At 36.8% G+C, this 24,449-nt stretch overlaps 2 protein-coding genes across 2 annotated transcripts; one reads left to right on the plus strand and one right to left on the minus strand.

The window, feature by feature from the left end:
* Nucleotides 1–371: 371 nt before the first annotated feature.
* On the minus strand, nt 372–10,953 carry prdm1c (PR domain containing 1c, with ZNF domain). Its single transcript, XM_056269203.1, has 8 exons — nt 10,778–10,953; nt 9,483–9,689; nt 6,691–6,813; nt 4,695–4,956; nt 3,024–3,282; nt 2,543–2,759; nt 1,571–1,699; nt 372–926 (listed from the first exon to the last, which is right to left on the minus strand). The coding sequence occupies exons 2-8, from the start codon at nt 9,663–9,665 to the stop codon at nt 534–536; spliced, it is 1,566 nt and encodes a 521-aa protein (XP_056125178.1). The 5' UTR covers nt 9,666–9,689; nt 10,778–10,953; the 3' UTR covers nt 372–533.
* A 1,325-nt stretch (nt 10,954–12,278) lies between these two features.
* On the plus strand, nt 12,279–22,987 carry prep (prolyl endopeptidase). The gene is made up of 15 exons (XM_056269418.1): nt 12,279–12,439; nt 13,158–13,232; nt 13,307–13,440; nt 14,047–14,177; nt 14,269–14,478; nt 17,144–17,265; nt 17,341–17,446; nt 17,532–17,723; nt 18,343–18,540; nt 18,646–18,749; nt 19,673–19,809; nt 19,917–20,011; nt 20,669–20,800; nt 20,925–21,081; nt 22,446–22,987. Exons 1-15 carry the CDS (start codon nt 12,398–12,400, stop codon nt 22,738–22,740), a joined length of 2,130 nt encoding a protein of 709 aa, XP_056125393.1. The 5' UTR covers nt 12,279–12,397; the 3' UTR covers nt 22,741–22,987.
* The last annotated feature ends 1,462 nt before the right edge of the window (nt 22,988–24,449 follow it).

The raw sequence follows: 24,449 nt of genomic DNA on the forward strand, positions 1-24,449 counted from the left end.
GAATTTTCAGCATCATTACTCTAGTCTTCAGTGTCACATGATCCAGAAATCATTATCAGTATTGAAAACAGTTGTGCTGCTTTGAAAACAGTTGTGCTGCTTAATATTTTTGTAGACATAGTGATACATCTTTTCAGAATTCGTTGATAAATAGAAAGTTCAAAAGAACAGCATTCATTTGAATCAGAAATCTATGTATACGTAAATGTCATTACTATTGCTTTTGGTCAATTTAATACATCCTTACAGATTAAAAGTATTAATTCATTTCAACAGTATTAATTTCTGACCCTAAACGTTTGAATGGTAGTGTATATAATTAACAGAATCATTTTATAAATTTTTTAAATGATAAGCCAGTCAAGTACAAACAAAAACAATAAAAAATGTATGTATAGTATATAAATGAAACGCATATATAAAACTATAAAACAGGAAATCAGCATCTCTTACAAATATCACCTTCTTGTTGAAAACCTTTAGAGAAAAGAGGGTTGCATGGACAATTCATTCTTGTTTTATGTGGACCTGTTCTACCCAGCAAGCACCTGAGTCCAGATCACCCGACACATCCTCTTTATAGACTCCGCCTCCATATCGACCTCAAGGCTCTCTGCACCTTCGCTGAGGTCAAACCTCTCGATCTCGTCATTGGCTGAGTCCAGCTGAGAGGCGGAGCCTGTGCCGCTGGAGGCGGGACAGAACTGCTGGCGGTGGATCTGTAGGCTGCACAGGTGTGTGTACCTGCGAGGGCACTGCGGGCACTGGTGTGAGCGTGGGGTGGCGTGCAGGCGTCTGTGGAGGCGCAGGTGGATGTGCTGGGTGAAGCTGGCGGGACACTGCTTACACACATACGGGCGCTCCCCTGAGTGCAGGCGCAGGTGAGTCTTCAGGTTACTGCAGCTGCTGAAACGCCTGTTACACACCTGCACATGAGACACAGCACAGAACATTACATCTCCTTTGTCTCTCCTAGGCCCTGTTTACTTCTGGTATTAAGATGCGTTTTGGTCGATCGGATCACAAGTAGACGAGGGAGACACATTCCTGTTTACACCTTGTGTCTCTTTTGTCCACTTTCAAACACTTGTGTCCTGATTTCTTCGAGGGGAGGGTAAAATTAAAATAACTAGATGCAATTTACACATGCACACGACTGGAGAAAACAGAAAAACACACGGAGAGCATCAGCTTTAGTTTCTGCACTGACAGCCACAAGACCAGCCGAACGCTGTGAGTGTGTGTGAGAAATCAGGAGTGGTGAGAGAACATTGAGCTTGGTATGTTTTTCATCTTCAAAACAAATTTGGGTCTCCAGCCGACAAAGTTTAAATCCCTTCTGTCCAGCACGCTTCCCATAATGTTTCCGCATCAGGTCAGTAGGTGGAGAGTAGACGGTGTTTTGTGGCTGTTTGAACACATTCGGAACAGCCACAAATCAGCCACATGGAAGTGGTCGAAAGTGGATGAGCTCAAAAATTGTTAGACCATGTTTACACCTGTATTTAGTGTTGTGTACTTGTGATCCGATCGACCAAAAAGCAATGATATGATCTCTGTGTGTTCTTACATGGCATTGGTGTGGTTTCTCTCCCGTATGAACCTGGATGTGCTTCTGAAGGTGAGCCAGCTGGGTGAAATTCCTTCTGCAGATTTCACACCTGTACGGCTTCTCACCACTGTGAACCCTCAAGTGCACCTGGACATTTAAGTACAAAAAAGAAAGAAATATTAATACAATAATTAATTTTTTTTAAAGAAACACTGAACTCTGAAACTCTACTGACAGTAGAGACATTTATAATGTTAAAAAAATTATATTTCAAATAAATGCTGTTCTTTTGAACTTTTTGTACTTTTTTGAACTAATCCTGAAAAAAGGGAATTACGGTTAACACGTAAAATTTGAAGCAGCACAACTGTTTTAGACTGATAATAATAATAATAATAATAAATGTTTCTTGTGCCGCAAATCATCATATTAGAATGATTTCTGAAGGATCATGTGACACTGAAGACTGGAGTAATGATGCTGAAAATTCAGCTTTGATCACAGGAATAAATTACATTCAAATATAATAAAAATAGAAAACTTCCAATTGTAATAATATTTCACAATATTACTGTTTTTACTGTAGTTTTGATCAAATAAATGCAGCCCTGGTCAGCAGAAGAGACATATTTCAAAAACCACAGTATATATTCCAAAATATGAGATGGGAGAATTTTTTATTATTATTTCAATGCGTTTGATTTCTTGCACAAAAATGTTGCGTTCCCCTGAGAAACTTTCTGCTCGCTCACAAAAAACTCAAAAGATTTACGAGCAAAAGCAAAGTTTCACAGGGGAATTTTTCTTCCCATCTCATATTTTATTCCATCACCATTAGGGGCTCCATAATACGTGTATATATATATATATGTATATATAACATTAAATTATATTATTAATATAAGTAGGTAAAAATAATGAAATCATCATCTCGGACATCTTTTATTGAACCACACTGTAGCGATTCACATAAGAAAATAATCCACGTACCTTCAGGTTTGACAGTTGACTGAAGTTCTTCCCGCACACATTACATTCATACTGGATCTTTCCGTTCTGTCTCTGCAGTGGATACGGTAAAGCCTTGTACCCTGCAGTCTGTTTCTTCTGAGACTCTGTGACGTGTGTGACGGAGGAGGAGGAGACTCTCTTGGCTGTGGTGTCATCCACATTGGATACTTCCCCAGGAGAGGGATCGGTTGCATTGCTGAGTGTTGGTGGTTGGTTATGTGACATCTTTGTTAAGTCTTCAGGTTTTGTCTCTCTCATTGTAGAGTCTCTCACATCAATTTTGAGGTCACCTCTATTGGTCAACGCTAATGAAAGGTGATTCTCTTTGGATATTTGACTCACAAGAGATGGATACATGTGGATTGGTGGAAGGGGAATATTATGGGACATGTGTGCTATTGTTCGGCCAAATCCCATTGGCTGATGTGAAGGCACATATTGAATAACAGGCCATATATACCTTGGCATAGCGGATTGTGGGATAGCAGGGGTGTATACATGTCCTCCTACGTTTAAAGGAATGTCAGAGATGCTATTAGTCATCAAAGATGGAGGTAATTTAGGATTCTGCAGGTCTCTGGTCACTTTTTCCCCATATTTAGATTGTGTGATAAGCGGAGTTTGAATGTGATGATCAGTCCAGGGATTCAGATCCAGGATCTCAGTGACGGTATAACCTTTCTTTCTCTTCATCACTTGATTTTTATCTTGAGAATGAGCTAGAGCAGGAAATTATTCAGAAAACATTTGAGAGAATGATTCAAATTAAATAAAAATAGTACTTATATAATATATTTAACAAGAAAGTTTCAAACGATTCAAAATAAAAGAACCATTGTGACAAATACACAGCCATCACATCACAATTTTAGGCTGTAATCCCATTAAACAGTAGCCTGACTTCGTCATACTCATATTCTAGTCAGAATGTGAGTCTGATACTGCTTCATAGGGCTTTGATTATGAGGCGTGTCTTAACCGAACCAGGAAAAAAAAAAACTCTGCACTCAATTGGATAGACCTACAACCAATGAGAGCAACGCAGTAAGTCAACTACTTTGCATAGCAATGTTGTCAACTACAGAACTCAAATGCACGCACGCTGGAAGAAGTAAAATAACGAGTGTTGCTTCTTTTACTTGGTCCTCTATGAGTGCGAGTGTGCGACCAAAGGAGAAACTACAACGACCACAGGGTTTTCATTGCGTCCCATCTTCTTAGTTACCATCGGAGCCAGCTGATAAAATAAACTTTTGCCGAATCCCGTAGGAAGGACGGCAAACACATCTTTCCGATCGACAAATGCCTTGATTGCAGTTATATGTTCGTCTTTTAAAATGAATGCGCTGTCGATTTCTTTTACAACAGACGCGATAGCGTAATCGTTACATCTCAATTCTCCAGCTGCAGTCATCTCTGAGGGAAACCAGTTCAACCCAAGCGCTCTTTGATAACGTGATGATTACGTAACTGCAGATCATCTGTCCATCATCGTATAAAGCCCGCCCTGGCAATTTGATTGGCCCGACGATTTCTGAACCGATCATAATGGGCTATATGGACGCATAACTTCCGCGTTTGACGCAAGGATGCTCGTGCGTTTCCGGTTGGGGAGATTTAAAGCGGAGGAAAACCGAGGAAAACGGTATTATGGCAGAGTCTTCAAAATTTACTGTCCTCTCGTCTTTGAAACGAAACTTTAATACGTTTAGATGTAATTTTATATATAGTTATGTTTATTTAATATAATAAACACAGAAGCATAAACAAAATGAGGAGTGTCTGTTTTGTCTGTTTTTGTGACTAACGTTTCTTTAGTATAGCAATAGAGTATAAAAACCAATATAAATTCTCGGTATAGCATTGGACTCTACGATCGGCGGAAGTAATCCAGCATCCTTAGACCTTCACCGGAAATACCGCCGTGCATAGAGCCCATTACTCCTCAATGGAGCGAGTCCAGACCGAACTTCCCGATCAAAAAATGTTGTGGGCGGGGTTCGGGCTGGCATCCAAGGCTAATTAAACAGCACAATAAATTATTATTAAAATAAAATACATTTATTCAATGAGTTTGTATAGTACTCTTGACAATCAGAATAGCATGAAATTGGTCGTGGCTGTCACTCACGGTGTGTTGGAGGTGGCTGCTTCAGACAGGGTGTTCTGAGGCTGGTGCTCATTGGCCGCTTGTATTCTAAGCTCCGCCCCACTAGTAGCTCCTCCCCCGGCATTAGATCCTTCACTGCATAGAAGTATACCTGCATTCCAATTTGGAATCCGGCAAGATTCTGTTGCCAAGGAGACGGGGCAGAATTTACAAAGCACATCCAATTGCTGTCACTCTCATCCTCACAAGACAGGAAGTGATGTAAACGCCCCTCCGAGAAGATCTTAGCAATAAAAGAAAAAAAAATCAGCATTTACATTTTAACAGAAGATTAATAATGCATTCAAATATCAAGTTAACCTCTTCAATGTGATTTTTTTGGCTTTTTTTTATCATCCATCCAACATGCATCCAACATTTTTATTTTGCACTTTTGCAAAATTTTATGTTGGTATGAGCATTAGTAATAGATGCTTAGCAAACACCACTAATAAGCATTCTGAAGGGTTTAGGAAATGAAACCGCGTCACATTAGGCTTTTGCTCTCAGATTTAAAGTGCACATCTATTTGTGCGAGCGACTGTGTGAAAGTGAGAGGTTGTGGTTTAGTTGTTGATTCAGTCTGTTAGCTGCTGGTTGAACAGCCCGTCTGTTTGACCTGATGACACCTGTTTCTCTCTCTCTGTCTTTCTCTTTCTCTCTTTCTTTTTTCAGTTTAGTTCATCCTGTCTAATATAACTTAAGAGATTAGACTTGCACATTTATGAACTTACTTTGCATGCTATGTAGTCATATAGAGAGAACAAATTCATGTCCATTTAGAGAAATATTTAGCCCTCTAGATTAAATTTTCCAGGGCATTTTTATTTACATTTATATGGGTGTATTTTTGGTATTGTATTTAATTCTTCTATGTCAAATACTATTTAATCTACATATAATCATTAACATACTGTATAGTACCATTCAAATGTCTCTTCTGCTCACCAAGGCTGCATTTAATTTATCAAAAATACAGTAAAAAGTGTCAGTAAAAAATATACAGTAAAAAATATTCAAATGGAAAACAGCTATTTTAACTTGTAATAATATTTCATACTGTAATATTATTACAAGTTAAAATAGCTGTTTTCAATTTGAATTTTTTTAAAATGTAATTTATTCCTTCGATGCATTTCTGAATTTTCAGCATAATAATAATAATTTTCAGCATAATAATAATAATTTTCAGCATAATTTTTCTAATAATTATCAATGTAGAAAACAGTTGTGCTGCTTCATATTTTTGTGGAATCATAATTTTTTTTAGGATTCTTTCATTAATAGAAAGTTTAAAAGAACAGCATTTATTTGAAATGATTTGAAATCTTTTGTAACATTATAAATGTCTTCTGTCTCTTTTGAGCAATTTAATCCTTGCTGAATAACAGTATTAATTTCTTTAAAAATCTAAAACTGTCCTACTTACCCCAAACTTTTAAACAGTAGTGTTTATTATGTAGCCTACTGTATATCACCTATACAATCAAATCATAATATTGATTATATTCATAATATATATATATATATATATATATATATATATATATATATATATATATATATATATATACAGTATATATATATATAATTCAAACCATAATATTGCATGTTATACATTTATCAAAAATATCAAGCATCAAAAATATTGACTGAATTTCTGAAGTGTGAAAATCAATGGAGCTGCAAATACAATGATCTATTAAGGTTTTCTGGGAACCTTGTTCTCGGTTTGTGTGTGTGTGCGAGCTCCTGTCAGCCACTTCCTTGCTGAGTCAGTGTGTGAGATACGAGTGTGTAGCTTTACTGGCACATGTAAGCGAGGAGCAGTGCGTCAGAGAAACCCAACATGAGAACACACACCCCTGAAACATGACTTGTAAATATGAACCTCAATGACTCAGAATGGTTTTCAATCTCACAAAAACACACACACACACAGTTCTTATCTTTCTTGCATGCACATCTGTTGACGTACCATCCAGATGTGTTTCCGGTTGATGTTTGCAGATATGTCTTCAGGGTGGAGATGTTCTCCCTGCAACGGGCCGAACCGGGTCCCTACAGGAATGACCTCTCTGGTAAAAACACCCAGCACCTTCTAACAACACAATAGCAGAAAATCAGAAATGCATTACATAAAAACTATTTGCAGCAAAACCAATGTGTGTGTGGTGATAAATTAAGCCCAGGCTACAGATGACTACTCACACAGGTCTGACTCCGATTAAAGTGCCTTGTAATTTTTTTTTTTGAATGTGGCTTTGTTATGCCGCTTCAATATATATCCACTTGAATGGTTTGTAATTAAGTTCATATTTATCCTTCTAAATATTAAATGATTTGAGTGACATCTTCAAGCTTATGAGATTTAGGTAGTTATAGAAATACATGTCTGTTCACTGAACATGCTCTCTCCTTGTTTTTGAGAGAAGCACCCAACACATGTTAAAAAAACATATATTTACTTTTCTACTTTTCTCTTTGTTATGTCTCCTACGTGACCAATTCACAGTCAAAGCATTTACTCGACATGACAAATGACAAGAGAATAATGACAAATATTGTCTGAACCTTTTACTGAGAGAAAGTACATCAGTATGTTTTGGGAAAGTTTCCTGATTAGAGCTTGAGCTCAGCCAGCTCCAAGCTTGAAGAAGCTGTGTATCTGTGTGTGTGTGTGTGTGTGTGTGTGTGTGTGTGTCAGTATCCTTTGATCGTGAGGTGAGCATCTGGCACACAGGGGAGATGAAATTAACAGCTGACAAACAAACTAGAGCATAGAAACTCAGATTCGTGACATCAGTTGGTCACTTTGTTTATCTATGCCTTAACCAATCAAAACCCGACGTGATGACGTAGTTTAGTGACCTGTGAGAGAGTGTAATTGCTGCTGTCATAAGTGTGTACGCAGAGCGGCCTACGAACTCCTTGCTGAGTGTGAAGCTAACTTCTGCTGATGAACCTGCAAACTATTCTTCAGTCAAATTTTCTTTAATTGATTGCATCTCTGACTTCTGGTCTTCATTCATCATATCTGGTCCTCGGGTCTTAACTGTAAATTCCCCTACAGTGAATACTTGAGTGAAATATAGAGCATATTTGTGCAAGATCATTTAAATGTGAAATGTGTTTTAGTGCGCTTAGTGGATGTATAAAGTCAGTTCTCACATGTATTGGTTTATCATTTCAAATCTTGGAAACGTCTGTCTTACTGTGCTTGTGATATCGTTCTTTACAATGAATTGATACTTATGTAATATTTTGTACCTAACGCAATGACATACTAGTGTACCAGGCACCCTGATGAAGGCTTATTAGCCGCAGTGCGTTGGTGTGCGGTGTGAACATGTGAATGTTTTCAAAATGTCATAGCCATGAAATAATAAAGGCTTTTTATATTTTCTAAATTCTCAAGTGCCCTAGCCTCATATGTGTTTTGACATACCAGTGTTATTTCATTTCAATTTTAGCTACATTTTGAGTAATGTTTTTGTCTTTTTTGCCATCTAAAAAAATTTATTTTAGTTATTTTACTACATCAAGATAATCTAAATAATCTGAGCATGAAAATGGTCTCTTCTTCTTTTTCTTCTTCCTCTCTTGAAGTTTATGGCAGCCCATAGAACCATTTGTGGGAAATTATGATAGCCGTTGAGCGTACATCAGTTGTACACTTGTTATTGTGGTGCATTATGGGATTGAATGAGTGCACTTGATAATTTCAACTATGGTTTCGGACACCATTACTAATAACTGTCCCCTCAAATAGTGCTTTATTTAAGGGTGTGGGGGCGATTTCGGACACAGCCCAGAGCACTAACTCGGCAGTCGTCCACATACATCACATGTGCCACCAACTGTCCAAATTTGCACTGACTTTAATGTTAATAACTTCAGTAACCATTGGGCTAGAAACAAAATTGTTTCCTCTTTTTCGTTGGCTTAAGATGATTCAATTGCACCCTAGGACGTCATTTTTGGTCATGAAAAGTTTCATCAAAATTGGCTCGGATCATCTTCAGACTATGATGGCAAAAAAAAAACATTACCGGTAAAAGATTTTCGAAAAACCAAACCGTTCTCGAATAACGCGCAAACGAATTTAAACAAGAGCACGCCAAAATGAGGCTGTATCTCCGCAATGATTTGGAGTAATAAGACCAAACTTGGTACATGTAATTTCAAGCATGACCTGAGGCAATTTGCAGCGCTTTGGCACAGCGCCACCTACTGATCAAGAGATATGAAAAAATATTTTTAAATATAACTTATGAATGGCTTGCCCAAAAAACTGGTCTCTTTTGATTCAGTGAAGCATATCTAGTCGAATGATACCAAATTTTGCCTTGTTGACCATTTTGGGCATTGGGCATTTTAAATTTTGTCATAAAATGCTGTATTTTATGAACTTGGTATGTGTCATAAACACCATGAACCGACTTTTTCAAACTCCTCCTAGACTATTGGTCCGATTTTTTACCAAACTCGGCTCAGATCATCTTCAGCCTATACCAGCAAAAAGTTATTAAAAGCTTTTTGATAGACCAAACCATTTTCTAATACCGCATCAACAAATATAATGGCATGGTGCCCAGCAGATTCTGAGGCTGTGTAACTCTGCAATGGTTTGACATATTGACACCAAACTTTGTACATGCCATTGTCCCCTCACACTGTCCACACCACCTTAATTTAGTAATAGCGCCACCTATTGGTTAAATGGCAAATATATCTTTGTAGCCAGTATACATGTATGCAAGTGTGTACCTGATTGTGATGTGTAAATCTGAGGTTTCTGGGTAATGGTGTCTGAGCTCTGGTTTCCTTCCACTCATCAAAGTCCATCTCACATTGATCTTTAACATGACAGCTGCGTGTCACATCCACGCTCTCCTCAGTTTGCACAGCGATGCTCTCGTCTGCTGTGCTGGCGAGTGTTTTTGATGGCATAATAAAACCGAGTTGAGATTATACCTGTGTATGACAGACAGACAGAGAGAAAAATGGTACACATAATGATTTTGTTGTTTTATCTGTATTTCCCATGCAGTCGCTAGGGTGTTCTGACTGCTTGCTACTGGCAAAAATGACATGCATGATTTAAAATAGAAGTTTATGTATAAAAAAAAGATTATAAATAGTAATTAAATTCACTCATTTGACTTCATTATAATTCATAATTTGAATATAAACAAAGAACAAAATAGTTAACTAACTAACCAACATTTCCATTAGTTAAGTGAATGTGATTGATTGAACACTTGAATCTTTTACTAGTCACCTAAGAAAATGAGCCATTGAAAAGACAAAACTCAAATGACCAAGCTATAACAAAAATATATTCTTTGCTAACTTTACCATTAAGTTGTGGAAATTTCTGTAACGTTCAAAGCGTCCAAACATTATGGGAATGTTACTTTTAAATGTTCTCTGAACATTCTGCAACAAGTAGTAACATTTAAAAAACTAAAGTCCAAGAAGAAGAAAAAAACGCTTCATGAATGATTTTTGTGCAAAAATTTTGAGAACAATATCAAGGACCAGATAACTTTGAACAAACGTTCTATTAATGTTACTGGAAGAACTAAAGATCATAACTTTGAGAGAACCTTGCAGGAACGGGAATCGGAGATGGAGATCCAAATGGAGATTTTCCAATAATGATTTTCTCAATAATAATTTGCAATCAAAACAAGCGAAAAACCTTCAGCTGCTCTCCACATTTATTTTATAGCTCTATACATTAACTGTAGTGTATGTCTCCTTTGTGTCTATATTTATTTCTTCTAAAGGATTTGTGTCCTCTAAGAAATGCAAACATTTGTACTTTTCTTTTTTATTCCGATCTGATCAAAAGCGCACGTTTGACAGGTACATGTCATGTCAGTTTGATGTGGGAATTCAAACCAGTAAGAATGAAACTCAATAAAAGAGCAGTTCTCGCTCACACACAGAGCTGTGACCGCAACACATCTGAGCTGAAGAGGTTTCCTTCAGACGGAGCTTCAGCTGATTCATACGCTGCTCACACGATGTTCAAATAGAGTCAAATGTAGACTTACTGTGATGGTGTGAGATGAGTCAGTGTGCGTTTCTCTCCAGCTGTCTGTAAGAGGAGGTTGCAGTCAAGTTCTCTACCTCTGTTTCTCTCTCCTGAATGTGTAGAAACCTTCCTTTTCATTCACACATCACTTGACAAACTCCACCCTGATATCTTCCTCCACCCCTTCTGTCTGTCTGTCTCGCTGTGCATTTCGCAGAAGATCACATGGTCTCTAAATGACATCTCAGACATGTCATAATTTTTATATCTATTCATACAATTCTCATGATGACAGTGCTGAATAATGGACAAACGTATTTAGCTGATAGTCTACTTATAAATGAAACAAAAACTGTATATTCTAAAGAAGAAAACACGTGACGTATACAGCATATTATTCTTATAAGTTTTGTTTGATTTCTTTGTTGCAAAACTTACAGAACAATCCATTTTAAGTATCAATCAAACAAACACCTTTGTATGGAAACCTTTTCCGCCACATAAGAAAAAAACATGCTTTTATAAATCATAATTATGATATATATATATATATATGATAGATATATAAACTCAAAATTATGACATACTAAGTTATAATTATGAGATGAAAGGTCGAAATTCTGACTTATAAATGAGTTTGAGTTTTTAAGTCATAAATTTAAATATAAAAGTCATAAATATAACAGCGAAAGTCAAAATTTCAACTTTTAAAATCATATTTTGACGTATTCATAATTTTGACTCAGTATGTCATAATTTTAAATTTGTATCTCATTACTGTGATATATGTCATTTGTGAATTAGCATGTCATAATTTCGACTTTTTTAAACTTGTAATTATGACTTATTCATAATTTTGACTTAGTATGTCAATTTCAAAATGTTATCTCATAATTGTGATAGGCTATAGTATGTAATTTATGAGCATGTCATTTCGAATTTTTATGTCACAACTAAGTAACCAAAACAAAACCAAACAAAATTGTACTTATGTGGCAGAAATGGGCTTTCATAGCTTGGCAAAAGCATTAATATGAAAGAAATTAGTTACCCCAAATAATAATTAAAAATGTTCTGTCATTTACTCACCCTCATAAGAAGAACTGTCAAGCTTCAAAAAGTACATGAAGGTACCATAAAAGAATCCGATATTGTTTCTGTGCATTATTTCAAGTCTTCCGAATAATTTTGAATGATTCATGTGATAAACAGAATGTAATTAATGTCGTATTCACTCAAAATCATCGAATTTGGCGCGCGCACGCGAGTTTTGTTTGTTTACGCGCAGTGAAGCGAGTGCCGTGCCATACCATACAGTACATAGAAGAAAAGATATTGCACAAACAACAGATATGCTGCATATAATAAACATGGCTCATAAATATTAATTAGTATATTTGTTAATGTTCACCATGCGTCATTGTGTGCCCGGCGTGTTTCTGACTCTACCAGCAGAGGGCGCTGTGGTGAGTCAGCGCTCTTTCCCCTCGGCGAGTTTGTCTTTTTAAGGATTCTTTTCCTATTGATTCCGGACATTGTGCTGCGGCTCTCAAACACACTGCACTCCCCGACACTCGTCTCCTTTAATTTCATCATATCATTATTTCATCTGTTCATCAGCTCTGAAGATCACTGAATAATGGCTTTCCAGTATCCAAACTCCTATAGAGACGAATCAGTGGTGAGTGACTGGATAATAGAGAGAAAGAGTACATGAATGAATAGATGGAAGGATGAATGAATGAGAACAAATGGATAAAAGAAGGAATGAATGTATCGATAAATCAGTAATTGATAGATAAATAATTAATTGGCAAATATATGAGCGATTGACTGAAAGAATAAATCAATGCACGAGAGACTGTATAAATTAATTGAATAATAAAGTTTGGTGTTAATAATTGCTTTAATGAATAATAGGATGAAGGAAAGATTAGATAGATAGTCATATACATGTATTAATATATAAAGAATGGATCAAATACATAAATGCATAAAGGAATGATAATGGATGGGTGAATAAATGAATTAATTTATATTAGAATAAAAAAAAGAAAGAATGGCTGGGATTAAAAATGCAAAGACTGAGCGAATTAATGAAAATAGAAGGATGAATAAGTAAGTTAACTTATGAGAGACTGTTAAAACAGAAAGAATGAATGGAGGTCGTTATCTTGTGTCATTCTGACATTATTTTTCCTTAGAAAATGTGTCTGTATGTACATATATACTGTTATAAGTTCATAATCACTAAGACATGTTTATGTTCTTGACAGAAATTGATAATTGACGAGCATTATTCATTTTGCCAAACAGAAACAGGTTTCCACCTGTAGTGATGTGATCATGTTGCCATGGTGACCTCATTGCTCATGTGATGCATGTGTGTGTGTTATCAGGTGGACGACTATCACGGCTGTAAAGTGCCTGACCCGTACAGCTGGCTGGAGGATCCCGACAGTGAGAAAACACAGGTGATCTCACACACACAACACCTCGCCACTCTCCTCATGAACATCTGAGACATGACTCTTTCTGTATCGGCCAGGCCTTCGTGAACGCTCAGAACCAGCTGACCCTGCCGTTCCTGGAGCAGTGTGAGGTCAGAGACGTCTTTAAGGATCGCATGACTGAACTCTATGACTACCCCAAATACAGCTGTCCCTTCAAACGTGGGAACAGGTGAGGTGGAGAACAAACACTGAGAACAACGAGCGGAAAGAGTCTTTACAGGAATAATGCGCATACAATGGAAATCAATGCATTCCACCAGAATAAATCTTAAAATACACACTGTTTCGGAAGTGTCAGATGTTCCCTAAACCCAGCTCTGATGGTCTCGCAGAGCTCTTATTTTGTATTTTCAAGCATGCAGACTACCGGTTAAAAGCTTGGAATAATGAATAACTATTTATGCTCTTGAAAGAAGTTTCTTTAAAATACAGCAAAAACAACCTTATTATTATTATTTAATGAATAAAAAATGTAAATGAACAGCAAAATTTTAGAATGATTTCTGAAGGATCATGTGACACTGAAGACTGGAGTAATGATGCTGAAAATACAGCTTTGATCACAGGAATAAATTACATTTCACAATATATATTTACATAGAAAACAGTCACAATATTACTGGGTTTTTTTTTTTATCAAATAAATTTAGCCTCGGTGAGCATAAGAGACATATTTCAAAAACATTAACAAACCTTACCGACCCCAAAGCTTTGAACAGTAGTGTGTGTCTGTGTTTTTGGAAGCACTAAGAAACATTTCCCCCCTCTCCTCTAGGTATTTTCACTTTTACAACACGGGTCTGCAGAACCAGAGTGTTATGTACATGCAGGAGAACCTTGAGACAGAACCCAGCGTGTTCCTGGACCCAAACACCTTCTCCGAGGACGGGACGGTTGCTTTACGAGGTGCTGGATGAATCTGTGTTGGTTTCATGAAGCATGTGAGGTGTGTTGCTGCAGTGTATGGATGTCAGCTAAAGCCTGCTGTTATTGGCAGGTTATGCGTTCTCTGAGGATGGTGAGTACCTGGCGTACGGCACCAGCGCCAGCGGCTCGGACTGGGTCGAGATCCGCTTCTTGCGTGTGGATGGTGCCGTACTTCTAGAGGATCAGCTGGAGAGGGTCAAATTCACCTGCATGTCCTGGACTCACGATGGAAAGGGACTCTTCTACAACTCTTACCCCGAGCAGGAGGGCAAGAGTGACGGTAAAGACACACAAACACACGTGAAAAACAAATGTTATTTAAGTATTATTATTATGTACTATATTATATAATACTATTAATTAGGGCTGTCAAACGATTAATCGCATCCAAAATAAAAGTTTGTGTTTACATAATATATGTGTGTGTACTGTGTATAATTATTTTTAATACATACATACCCACACATGCATGTGTATTTAAAGCTGCTGTCCGTAACTTTTTTAAGTTAACAATAATCCAAAATAATTATATTAAAAAAACATATTGTGCCAGTGGTCAAAACTATCTGCTTGCCAAAGCTAGATTCAAAACGGTTAGCTTGTAATAATGATTTTAATTCCAGTGGTACTGGTGGGTTTCCGCGGGAAATTCGAGCATGTCTTTGCGTCATTACGTCACACCCGTACACATAAAGAAGGAGTTTCAGCTAGCCGGCTATACTGCGCGTGACGAGATGTTTAGATGTATAGGCTTTTCTCGCAGCACTTTACATGATTAAACTTATGGCATCCAGAAAGATCCAAACAACAATCATCAGTGTCAACTGGAGATTCAGCAGTTATAAAACCCAAAAGACTTCGTACTTCGGATTTAAGGTGGCTAGAGAAAGAGACCGTCTCATGCGAAGTTGCGAACACAAGGATTTAAACATCGGCGGGGCTTTTGAAAAGTGCTTGAACTCCGTGTTTTGAAGGGGTTCAAAACGGAAGAAGAGATGGCTTTTTTCTGCTGAACAAGTAAGACATTTCAATAGTTCAATCGTGTAACAGTACGTTTTCTTAATTCACACAGTTATGGAGTTTCCTTTGTTGTGCCTTTCTCGTTTTGCTATTATGGAGAATATGAATTCTGAACTACGCAGGTAACCATAAAACACATTAAATTTAACATTAGTCACGCAATGCTGATGTTGTTAACATGAACAATTTGAGAACAAAGTAGGCTATAATTTGCACGGTTGCTGTAAATCGCGTTGATTAAATCTAACGAAGCTTATCATGTCGAATGCTTTTTCCCCCTTAGTTGGTCAGAACAAAAATGGATGTTACTTACTTGTTCAGAAGACATTTTCTTATGAAAATTCTTATGTTGGTCAAACTTTCAAAAAGTGAATCTGTGATTCTGTATGCCAGTATCCACACAGCGCGGTGACTGACAGCAGCACTCGCCTCAAAGCACTGTGTTCATCCGCGCTGTTTCATGCCGATTTACAACCCACGTAAAGATGATAATTCCGCGAATCACTGCAGTTCCAGATTTCGAACAGAGAGATGGCGACAAAGAGGAAAAGCTACGGACTGCAGCTTTAAGAAATATTTGCATGTATATACTGTATATAGACTGAATGTAGCCTATATATAATGTATATTTTATATAAATATAAACATTTTATATATAAATAACATATTTTTCTTAAATATATATACATGTGTGCATTTATATACAAAATAATTATACACAGTACACACACATATATTATGTAAACACAAACTTTTATTTTGGATGCGATTAATCGTGATTAATCGTTTGACAGCCCTACTATTAATATTTTGCATTAGCATTTATTTTTTAATTTTAGTTTGTTTTAGTACTTTTTTCTTTGTTTAATATTTATATTTAACTTAAATTTATTTTAATTAGGGCTGTCGATTAAACTCGTTAATTTAATAATTAGTTATGGAAAAAAATAACGTTGAAAATGATTAGCGCATTTAACGCATCTGCCCCAGACCTACCTAGGTCATCTTACATTTCATAAAGTTGATTGTGACGAACATGAAGCAGGGAAACAACACACTGCGTGGTGGAGCCTATAGAATGCAGTTAGAATGACCCTAAATTTCAAGATATTGGGGCAAAAATGCCCCTTTATGAGTTTTTGTCTCATATTTATATCATATCATAATTAAGCAATATCACACGAGTGCTGTTTTTTGTCCCAAATAGCACGAGTGCAAATGTGATACTTAATTTATACAACAGTTCAATCAATAAGAAGTTAATATTCTGCTATATTTTAGACACAATTTTGTTGAATATTATTAACAAATCGTGGAACCAATGATTCAATGGCCCATTCATAAAGAGAGCCATTGAATGAATCAAATGAATGAATGACTCAATGACTTACTCATTTAGACATTTACCACCACCTACTGGCAGTTTTAGTTTCTTATTTAGAGTATTATTTCATTCAAAAAATATTTCATATTTCCATATTAATAAAAACCCATTAAAGGTATAGTTCACCCAAAAAATCATTTACTCACCATCATGGCAGTTGAAGCCTAAAAGTTTGTGTAATAAATTCTATGTTGAATCACATATAATATTTATTTCTAAAGCTACTTTTTGTAATGTTTATTTTTTGTATTGTTTTATGTGATGCTTTTCTCCTTTAACACAATAATGACTTTAAATGATCTATTTGAGGGTATTTTCTCAGCCAAATTTTATGTGCTCTTAATTAGATTAATTAATCGCCACATCATCATGTAATTAATTAGATTTTAAAAAAAATTATCGCTTGACAGCCCTAATTTTTATTTCAGATTTATTTCAATATACCAAAAACATTTTTTTTTTTTTTTTTTAGTTTAGTTTTAGTGAGCAATAAAAACACTGGTAAGAGATCTTAATCAAACTCTCTCTGTCTGTCTCTCAGGCACGGAGACGTCCACTAACCTGCACCAGAAGTTGTACTATCATGTGTTGGGAACCCCTCAGTCTCAGGACGTCCTGTGTGCCGAATTCCCCGATCAGCCGAAATGGATGGGCGGTGCTGAGGTAACAAACGAACACAGACGGTACTTCATTTCTGATCATGTTTGAGGTATATAATGTATGCGTGTGTGTTTTCAGGTGTCTGATGACGGCCGTTACGTGCTGTTGTCCATCAGAGAGGGCTGTGACCCCGTTAATAGACTGTGGTACTGTGACCTGAACGACGTCCCGCAGGGAATCACTGGTACAGACGCACAGAAACATTATTATTCAGAAATAAATACTTATTTTCTGCTCCCAGTGTGTCATTTCTGTCTTATTGATGCTAGGTTTGTTGCCATGGGTGAAGCTGATCGATAACTTTGATGCGGAGTATGAATATGTCACAAATGAAGGAACCGTTTTCACGTTTAAAACCAACCTGGACGCTCCTCAATATCGACTCATCAACATCGACTTCGCCCAACCGTCCGCCAGCCAATGGAAAGAGCTCATTCCCCAACATGACAAAGACGTCATCGGTGAGCTGAGATGCTGTTATTAGAGATGAAAGATTTACTTTCTTAATAAATGTCACAGGACTTACTGTGCCTAATTAATCTGCATGTATTATAACAAAGAAGTTTTTTTTTCATAATCTATTAATTAAAATGTATTTACTGTCTCCCACTTTTAACAGTTCAATCAAATAAATGGATAAAAATGTCCCGTCCTACAGAAATTGGTCACATTATGGAATTTATGCGTGTATATAAATTGTCATTATTTATAATATGTATATACTTGTATAAATAATTTGTGCTGTCAATAGATTAAACAAATGAACTAATTAATTGCATATTTTGTCTGTAATTAATCACGATTAATAGTTTTTAATATATTTTTAATATTGTATTAATTTCACAGTTAATCTCCAAATTAATGTGGAAACAACATAAAAACAACATAGACATTATATTTTAATATTTATTAATTTTTAAATATATCATTATAATATTTAGTATAATTTATTATTTATTATTAATTTATGTATGTATAAGATCTTTGTTTTCTATGTATATTATATTTATTAATTTTGAATATTATTTTGCCATTGGTTTGTTATGATGAACATAATTTCTCTTTATCTCTCTCTTTCAGTGTTTGCTACCTGCACATACTCCAGTTTCCTGTTTGTGTGTTTCCTCCATGACGTGAAGAACGTGTTGAAGATGTTCCATCTGTCCTCGGGCGAGGAGATCCGCACGTTCCCGCTGGACGTCGGCTCAATCGTGGGCTTTACTGGGAGGAAGCAAGACTCTGAGATCTTTTACAGCTTCACCTCGTTTTTGTCTCCAGGTACGTCAAGATTCCGAAGCTTCTGACCTTAATAACTCATTAATAACAGTCAGGTTATGCTGTAACAGGTGTGTGTGGAGTGACATGTGCTGTGCTTTCCTGCAGCGATCATCTATCACTGTGATCTGACTAAAGAGCCGCTGAAGCCACACGTCTTCAGAGAGGTCACAGTGAAGGGCATCAGTCCTGCTGACTACCAGACCACTCAGGTACAGCTACACACTTGCTCGTCTGTCTGTGTGACTGACTCTGTCTGTCTCTCTGTCTGTCTGTCTGACTGTCTGTCTCTCTGTGTCTGTCTGTCTGTCTCTCTGTGTCTGTCTGTCTGTCTGTCTGTCTCTCTGTCTGTCTGACTGTCTGTCTCTCTGTGTCTGTCTGTCTACCTGACTGTGTCTGTCTGACTGTCTCTGTCTCTCTGTGTCTGTCTGTCTATCTGACTGTCTGTCTGTCTACCTGACTGTGTCTGTCTGTCTATCTGGCTGTGTCTGTCTGTCTGTCTGTCTCTGTCTGACTGTGTCTGTCTGTGTCTGTCTCTCTCTCTCTGTCTGTGTCTGTCTGACTGTGTCTGTCTGTCTCTCTGTCTGTGTCTGTCTGTCTGTCTGTCTGTATGTCTGTCCGTCCCTCTGTGTCTGTCTGTCTGTCTGACTGTCTGTCTCTCTTTGTCTGTCTGTCTGTCTGTCCCTCTGTGTCTGTTTCTCTGTCTGTCTGTCTGTCTGACTGTCTCTCTTTGTCTGTCTGTCCCTCTGTGTCTGTCTGTCTGACTGTCTCTCTTTGTCTGTCTGTCTGTCCCTCTGTGTCTGTTTCTCTGTCTGTCTGTCTGTCTGACTGTCTCTCTTTGTCTGTCTGTCCCTCTGTGTCTGTCTGTCTGACTGCCTCTCTTTGTCTGTCTGTCTGTCCCTCTGTGTCTGTTTCTCTGTCTGTCTGTCTGTCTGTCTGACTGTCTCTCTTTGTCTGTCTGTCCCTCTGTGTCTGTCTGTCTGACTGCCTCTCTTTGTCTGTCTGTCTGTCTGACTGCCTCTCTTTGTCTGTCTGTCTGTCCCTCTGTGTCTGTTTCTCTCTGTCTGTCTGTCTGTCTGACTGTCTGTGGTATGATCACCTTCGCTTTATGTCTCAGTCTGTGTGTTTCTGACAGGTGTTTTATCCCAGTAAAGACGGCACCCAAATCCCAATGTTTATTGTCCATAAGAAAGGAATCGAGCTGGATGGTTCCCATCCCGCCTTCTTATACGGATACGGAGGTTTCAATATTTCCATCACACCCAGCTACAGGTACAATCCAAACCAAAACACAAAAACACACAGCCAATCACACACTTCATACATGCATCTCCCTCCGGTTCCTGTAAACGCCTGTCCCGTTCCCGTTTGTTTTTCAGCGTTTCTCGGCTGATATTTGTCAGGCATCTGGGAGGAGTTTTAGCTGTGGCCAACATCAGAGGAGGTGGAGAATATGGAGAGACTTGGCATAAAGGCATGTGACTGTAACTCTGGACTTAATCAGGAATTGATCTGTGCACATGTTCTTAAATAGACTACTAGAAAATTGTATACTATGCATTATATATCCTGCTTACAATTAATAAAAATAAAATAAAAATATATATATATATATAGTACGCTACTATTGAAAAGCTTGGGGTCAGTAAGATTTTTTACAAAAAAAAAATATTTTTTTAAAGAAATGCATTAAATTCATCAAACATGGCTTTATATTAGTAAATTAATCCTGAAAAATATGTTTGCACAAGAATATTAACTGTTTGCAACATTGATAATAATCAGAAATGTTTCTTGAGCAGCAAATCATCATATTAGAATGATTTCTGAAGGATCATGTGACACCGAAGACTGGAGTAATGATGCTGGAATACCGGAATAAATCACATTGTAGAATACATTCAAATAGTTATTTAAAATTGCAAGCATATTTCACACTATTACTGTTTTACCGTAATTATGATCAAATAAATGCAGCCTTGTGAGCAGAAGAGAATAATCGACCCCAGACTTTTGAACGCTAGTGTACATACTGCAGAAATAGTAATGTGGTGTATGCATTTGAAACATAACTCAGTCCGGTGATCTTTAACATGAAAAGTGTCTCTTACTTTTCTCTGTTCCTGTGCAGCGGGGATGTTGGCCAATAAGCAGAACTGTTTCACTGACTTTCAGTGTGCAGCAGAGTATCTAATAAAGGAGGGTTACACTTCCTCCAGCAAAATCACCATCAACGGAGGCTCTAACGGGGGGCTGCTCGTGGGTACGACACACACACACACACACACACACACACACACACACACACACACACACACACATACACACACACACATTTACACGTTTGTTTTCTTCTGGTTCTGATTCCTGACTCCTGTCTCCTGCAGCGGCGTGTGTGAATCAGAGGCCCGATCTGTTCGGCTGTGCTGTGGCTCAGGTCGGCGTCATGGACATGTTGAAGTTTCATAAGTTCACCATCGGGCACGCTTGGACCTCTGATTTCGGCTGCTCTGAACTCAAAGAGCAGTTTGATTGGTTAATCAAGTGAGTTTACTTTCACTCAGTCCAGTGTTGCACAGATCATCTGAGACATAAATGCATGTCAATTAAAGCAGCACGGCACTCTGTGATTTTTACCCCATTAACTGTGGTAAAATCTTTGAAATGCACAATGTCAAATGGATAATTGATTTTATAGTATGGTGGCAACAGCAGTATGATTAAAATATGTAATGCATTTATTAATATACCTTATTACATTTCTTTTTCTAATATACCTTAAATGAAAACCTATATTAATATACTTTTATAAATATTTTTTTTTTATAATATACCGCATTGGTGTTAACTAAATAAAAAATCATAATAAAATATAAATAGATGAAAAACGAAAATGATTAATGTTTCCTTGGTAACTAACTGAAATAATTAAAAAAGTACTGAAATGACTAAAACAAACAAACCAAAGCTAAAATAGTAGAGCTGCATGATTAACACGTATATCAGTTTTATTCTTAAATGACAACGATTTTGCTATGCCTATTAAAACTTTGACAAGTACGATCACAGCGAACCGGTATAAAACAGCGTCTTTTCAACCACAAAGTATCATAAAATCTGTGTTACAGTAATTAAAATGATCTCAGAAGTACTGGGAAATAAAGTTTATAGTTCGAATATACGCACTGGTGTCTACGGAAGCGATCAAAATAGAGTAAATCACCTTTTCCAAGCAACTAATTATTGTATCAATTACACCAGTAGGTGGCGACAAGTGACTGTTAAAAATACATTTTTCATTGAATCATTCGTTCAATAAATTTGTTCAAAAACGCTGATTCATCCAGTAATTAAACAATTTAAGTTTTTATGAGCGAGTCATTAAATCATTCATTTAACCCCATTAAAAAAAAAATCAAAAGAATGAAATATTTTTTATTTGTTTTGTTTTTTATGTTAATTTATTTATCAGAACTGTGGGAGAATCGTGATTCTCAATTTATCCAGAATTGAGCATCTCTACTAAATAGAAATATATATTTTTTTTAAAACGAATAATACAAGCACATAGAATTGCTAAAACCTTACGTAAAATGCTAAAATGAAAAAGGTAATTAATAATAGTAATAAATGCTGTAATATAATATAAATAAAATTACTAAAACTAAAATAATACCATTGATTTGCTCATCCAGTTCGAATATAACCCACAATTTGTTTTATATGTAATTTGTGTAATGTCAGCACACCAACTGAATATGTTGCATTAAAAGTTTCTTATTTTCAATATAGTGAAAAGATTTGTTAGATTTTATTTAGCCTTTTGTTTTGTTGTGCATGCATTTTATTGTGTATCACTGACATGACTGCAAAAACACTCAATAGCTGTCAACTTTCTGATCCTGCAGGTATTCTCCTCTTCACAATATCCGTGCTCCGGAAGGGGACGGGGTTCAGTATCCCGCTGTCCTGTTGTTGACGGGCGACCACGATGACCGCGTGGTGCCGCTGCACTCATTAAAATACATCGCCACCCTGCAGAATGAGATTGGTCACTGTCCCGGCCAGTCAAACCCTCTCTTTATCTACGTGGACACTAAGTCAGGCCACGGTGCAGGAAAACCCACCAGTAAAGTCATTCAGGAGGTGGCGGACACGTACGCCTTCATCGCTCGCTGCCTGAACCTCAGCTGGCTCGAATGAAACGTTACGAGGCTCTGAACCTCCTCTAAGCTCTAGTCCTGCAGGTTTCTTCTTCTTACAGTTTGATTTCCTTCTCGCCTGTTTGCGCTCCTGTTCACTGAAATGTTCACTTTTCTTGGTCTCTGTCTTTCCCACTCCTCCACGCTTTCATTATTCGATGTGTTACTTTCTAGTAGAAACGCTAAAACCATTTCAAACGACTGAATGCTATAACCTGAACTACATTCATGACTGGTTTCATATCAATTTACTAGGGATACACTGGGCTCTTGTTCTTAGGAAATATTACTGAGGTCACGGGGTGAAGTGTCATAACCTCTCAAGCACTTTACTAAAACTGTATTTATTTGACGACGGAAAGGCATGATGAGTTTATGGATCACTGCGTCGCTTCAATGTACGGCAGCCATCAAGAAATCATTTTGTGTGTGAATCTCATGAAAACATGTTCAGAGCCCATTTTACCCCCAATACTAAAAGAAACAAATGTTAATTACGCATAAAGAAAATGAAGCCTGTTTTTTAGGATTTTTATTCTTTGTTACACTTATTTTTAATGGCAGTTAAGTGCATTTAAACTAGGGGTCGAGTGTGATGAATTTATTATTCATAACTGTAATCTGTCTGGACATTGTTATTCAAATCAGCATTAATGTGTATATAAATACTTTGTAATGTAATGGGTTTTTTTTTTGCATTACTGTAATAATTTTTTTCATACAGTATTGAGAATCGGGGAGGATGTCACGAAAATGTCACATATTATTTCTTTAGATTGGAGTTGAAATATAACCTGAGCATGTTTCATAACATGAGATTCACCTTTACAGTGTTTGTGAGTATGTGTTCATTTGTGTGAATGAGCTATAGAAAGAAATCCGTTTCTACCTCCACATTTATGCAGATTGTTTTAACTTTAAAGGGAAAAGCAAACAAAATAACATGGTACAATAAAACACATTTGAACATGAACTGTGTGTGTATTCAGTAAGATCAGAAGGTAACAGTTGTTTGTTTACTATTAGATTATTTCACTGGGCCAGGCAGAATTAGCATTTTAAATGCATTTTTATAATATATATATACACTCCAAATCAGGTAGTTTTACTCACAGTATCAGTGTGAATTGAATTTCTGCAGCGTCTCGCTGTCTTCCTCTGCTGGCTGGTGGCAGGATTACATTCCCACATCCCATTAAAAAAAACAAAAGCAGGTTCAGCATTATCTTATATCACTATATGGCTATTTTAGGATCATTATAATGATGTGTAATGATTTTGTTATTGGCTTTTCATGAGCTTGTCTATTACACACACATTTACTTTATATATACAGGTGAAACTCAAAGAAATTAGAATATCATGCAAAAGTTCATTTATTTCAGTATTTCAACTTAAAAAGTGAAACTAATATACAGACTCATTATATGCAAAGTGAGATATTTCAAGCCTTTATTTGTTATAATTTGAAAAAAAAAACTTTTCACAATATTCTAATTTTGAATTTGGGGTTTTCATAAACCGTAAAATTTCGACGACGACGTTGTCAAAACGATCCCCATTCACATGGACCCGCGAAACGATTAAAAACGCTGTATTATTAATGCCAGGCCAATGGTTGGCGATGTCAGTTGTATTGAAACACTATGTGCCTGAACACATAATAAACAACACATCTCCGGTTTCACAAATTCATGTTTTTGTAGTTTA

Source organism: Rhinichthys klamathensis, unplaced genomic scaffold (assembly GCF_029890125.1).
Source record: "Rhinichthys klamathensis goyatoka isolate OS25496 unplaced genomic scaffold, OSU_Roscu_1.1 h1tg000281l_1, whole genome shotgun sequence".
NCBI classification, from domain to species: Eukaryota; Metazoa; Chordata; class Actinopteri; order Cypriniformes; family Leuciscidae; genus Rhinichthys; species Rhinichthys klamathensis.

Excerpts from the sequence above, each read along its gene's own strand:
- prep (XM_056269418.1), top strand. The coding sequence starts at position 12,398 with ATGGCTTTCCAGTATCCAAACTCCTATAGAGACGAATCAGTG. Across the intron at positions 13,441-14,046 it reads CCCTTCAAACGTGGGAACAG|GTATTTTCACTTTTACAACA; the intron begins GTGAGGTGGAGA and ends CCTCTCCTCTAG. Across the intron at positions 17,266-17,340 it reads AATGGATGGGCGGTGCTGAG|GTGTCTGATGACGGCCGTTA; the intron begins GTAACAAACGAA and ends GTGTGTTTTCAG.
- prdm1c (XM_056269203.1), bottom strand. The coding sequence starts at position 9,665 with ATGCCATCAAAAACACTCGCCAGCACAGCAGACGAGAGCATCGCTGTG. Across the intron at positions 1,700-2,542 it reads GTCAACTGTCAAACCTGAAG|GTGCACTTGAGGGTTCACAG; the intron begins GTACGTGGATTA and ends TTAAATGTCCAG. Across the intron at positions 927-1,570 it reads AGAAACCACACCAATGCCAT|GTGTGTAACAGGCGTTTCAG; the intron begins GTAAGAACACAC and ends TCTCATGTGCAG.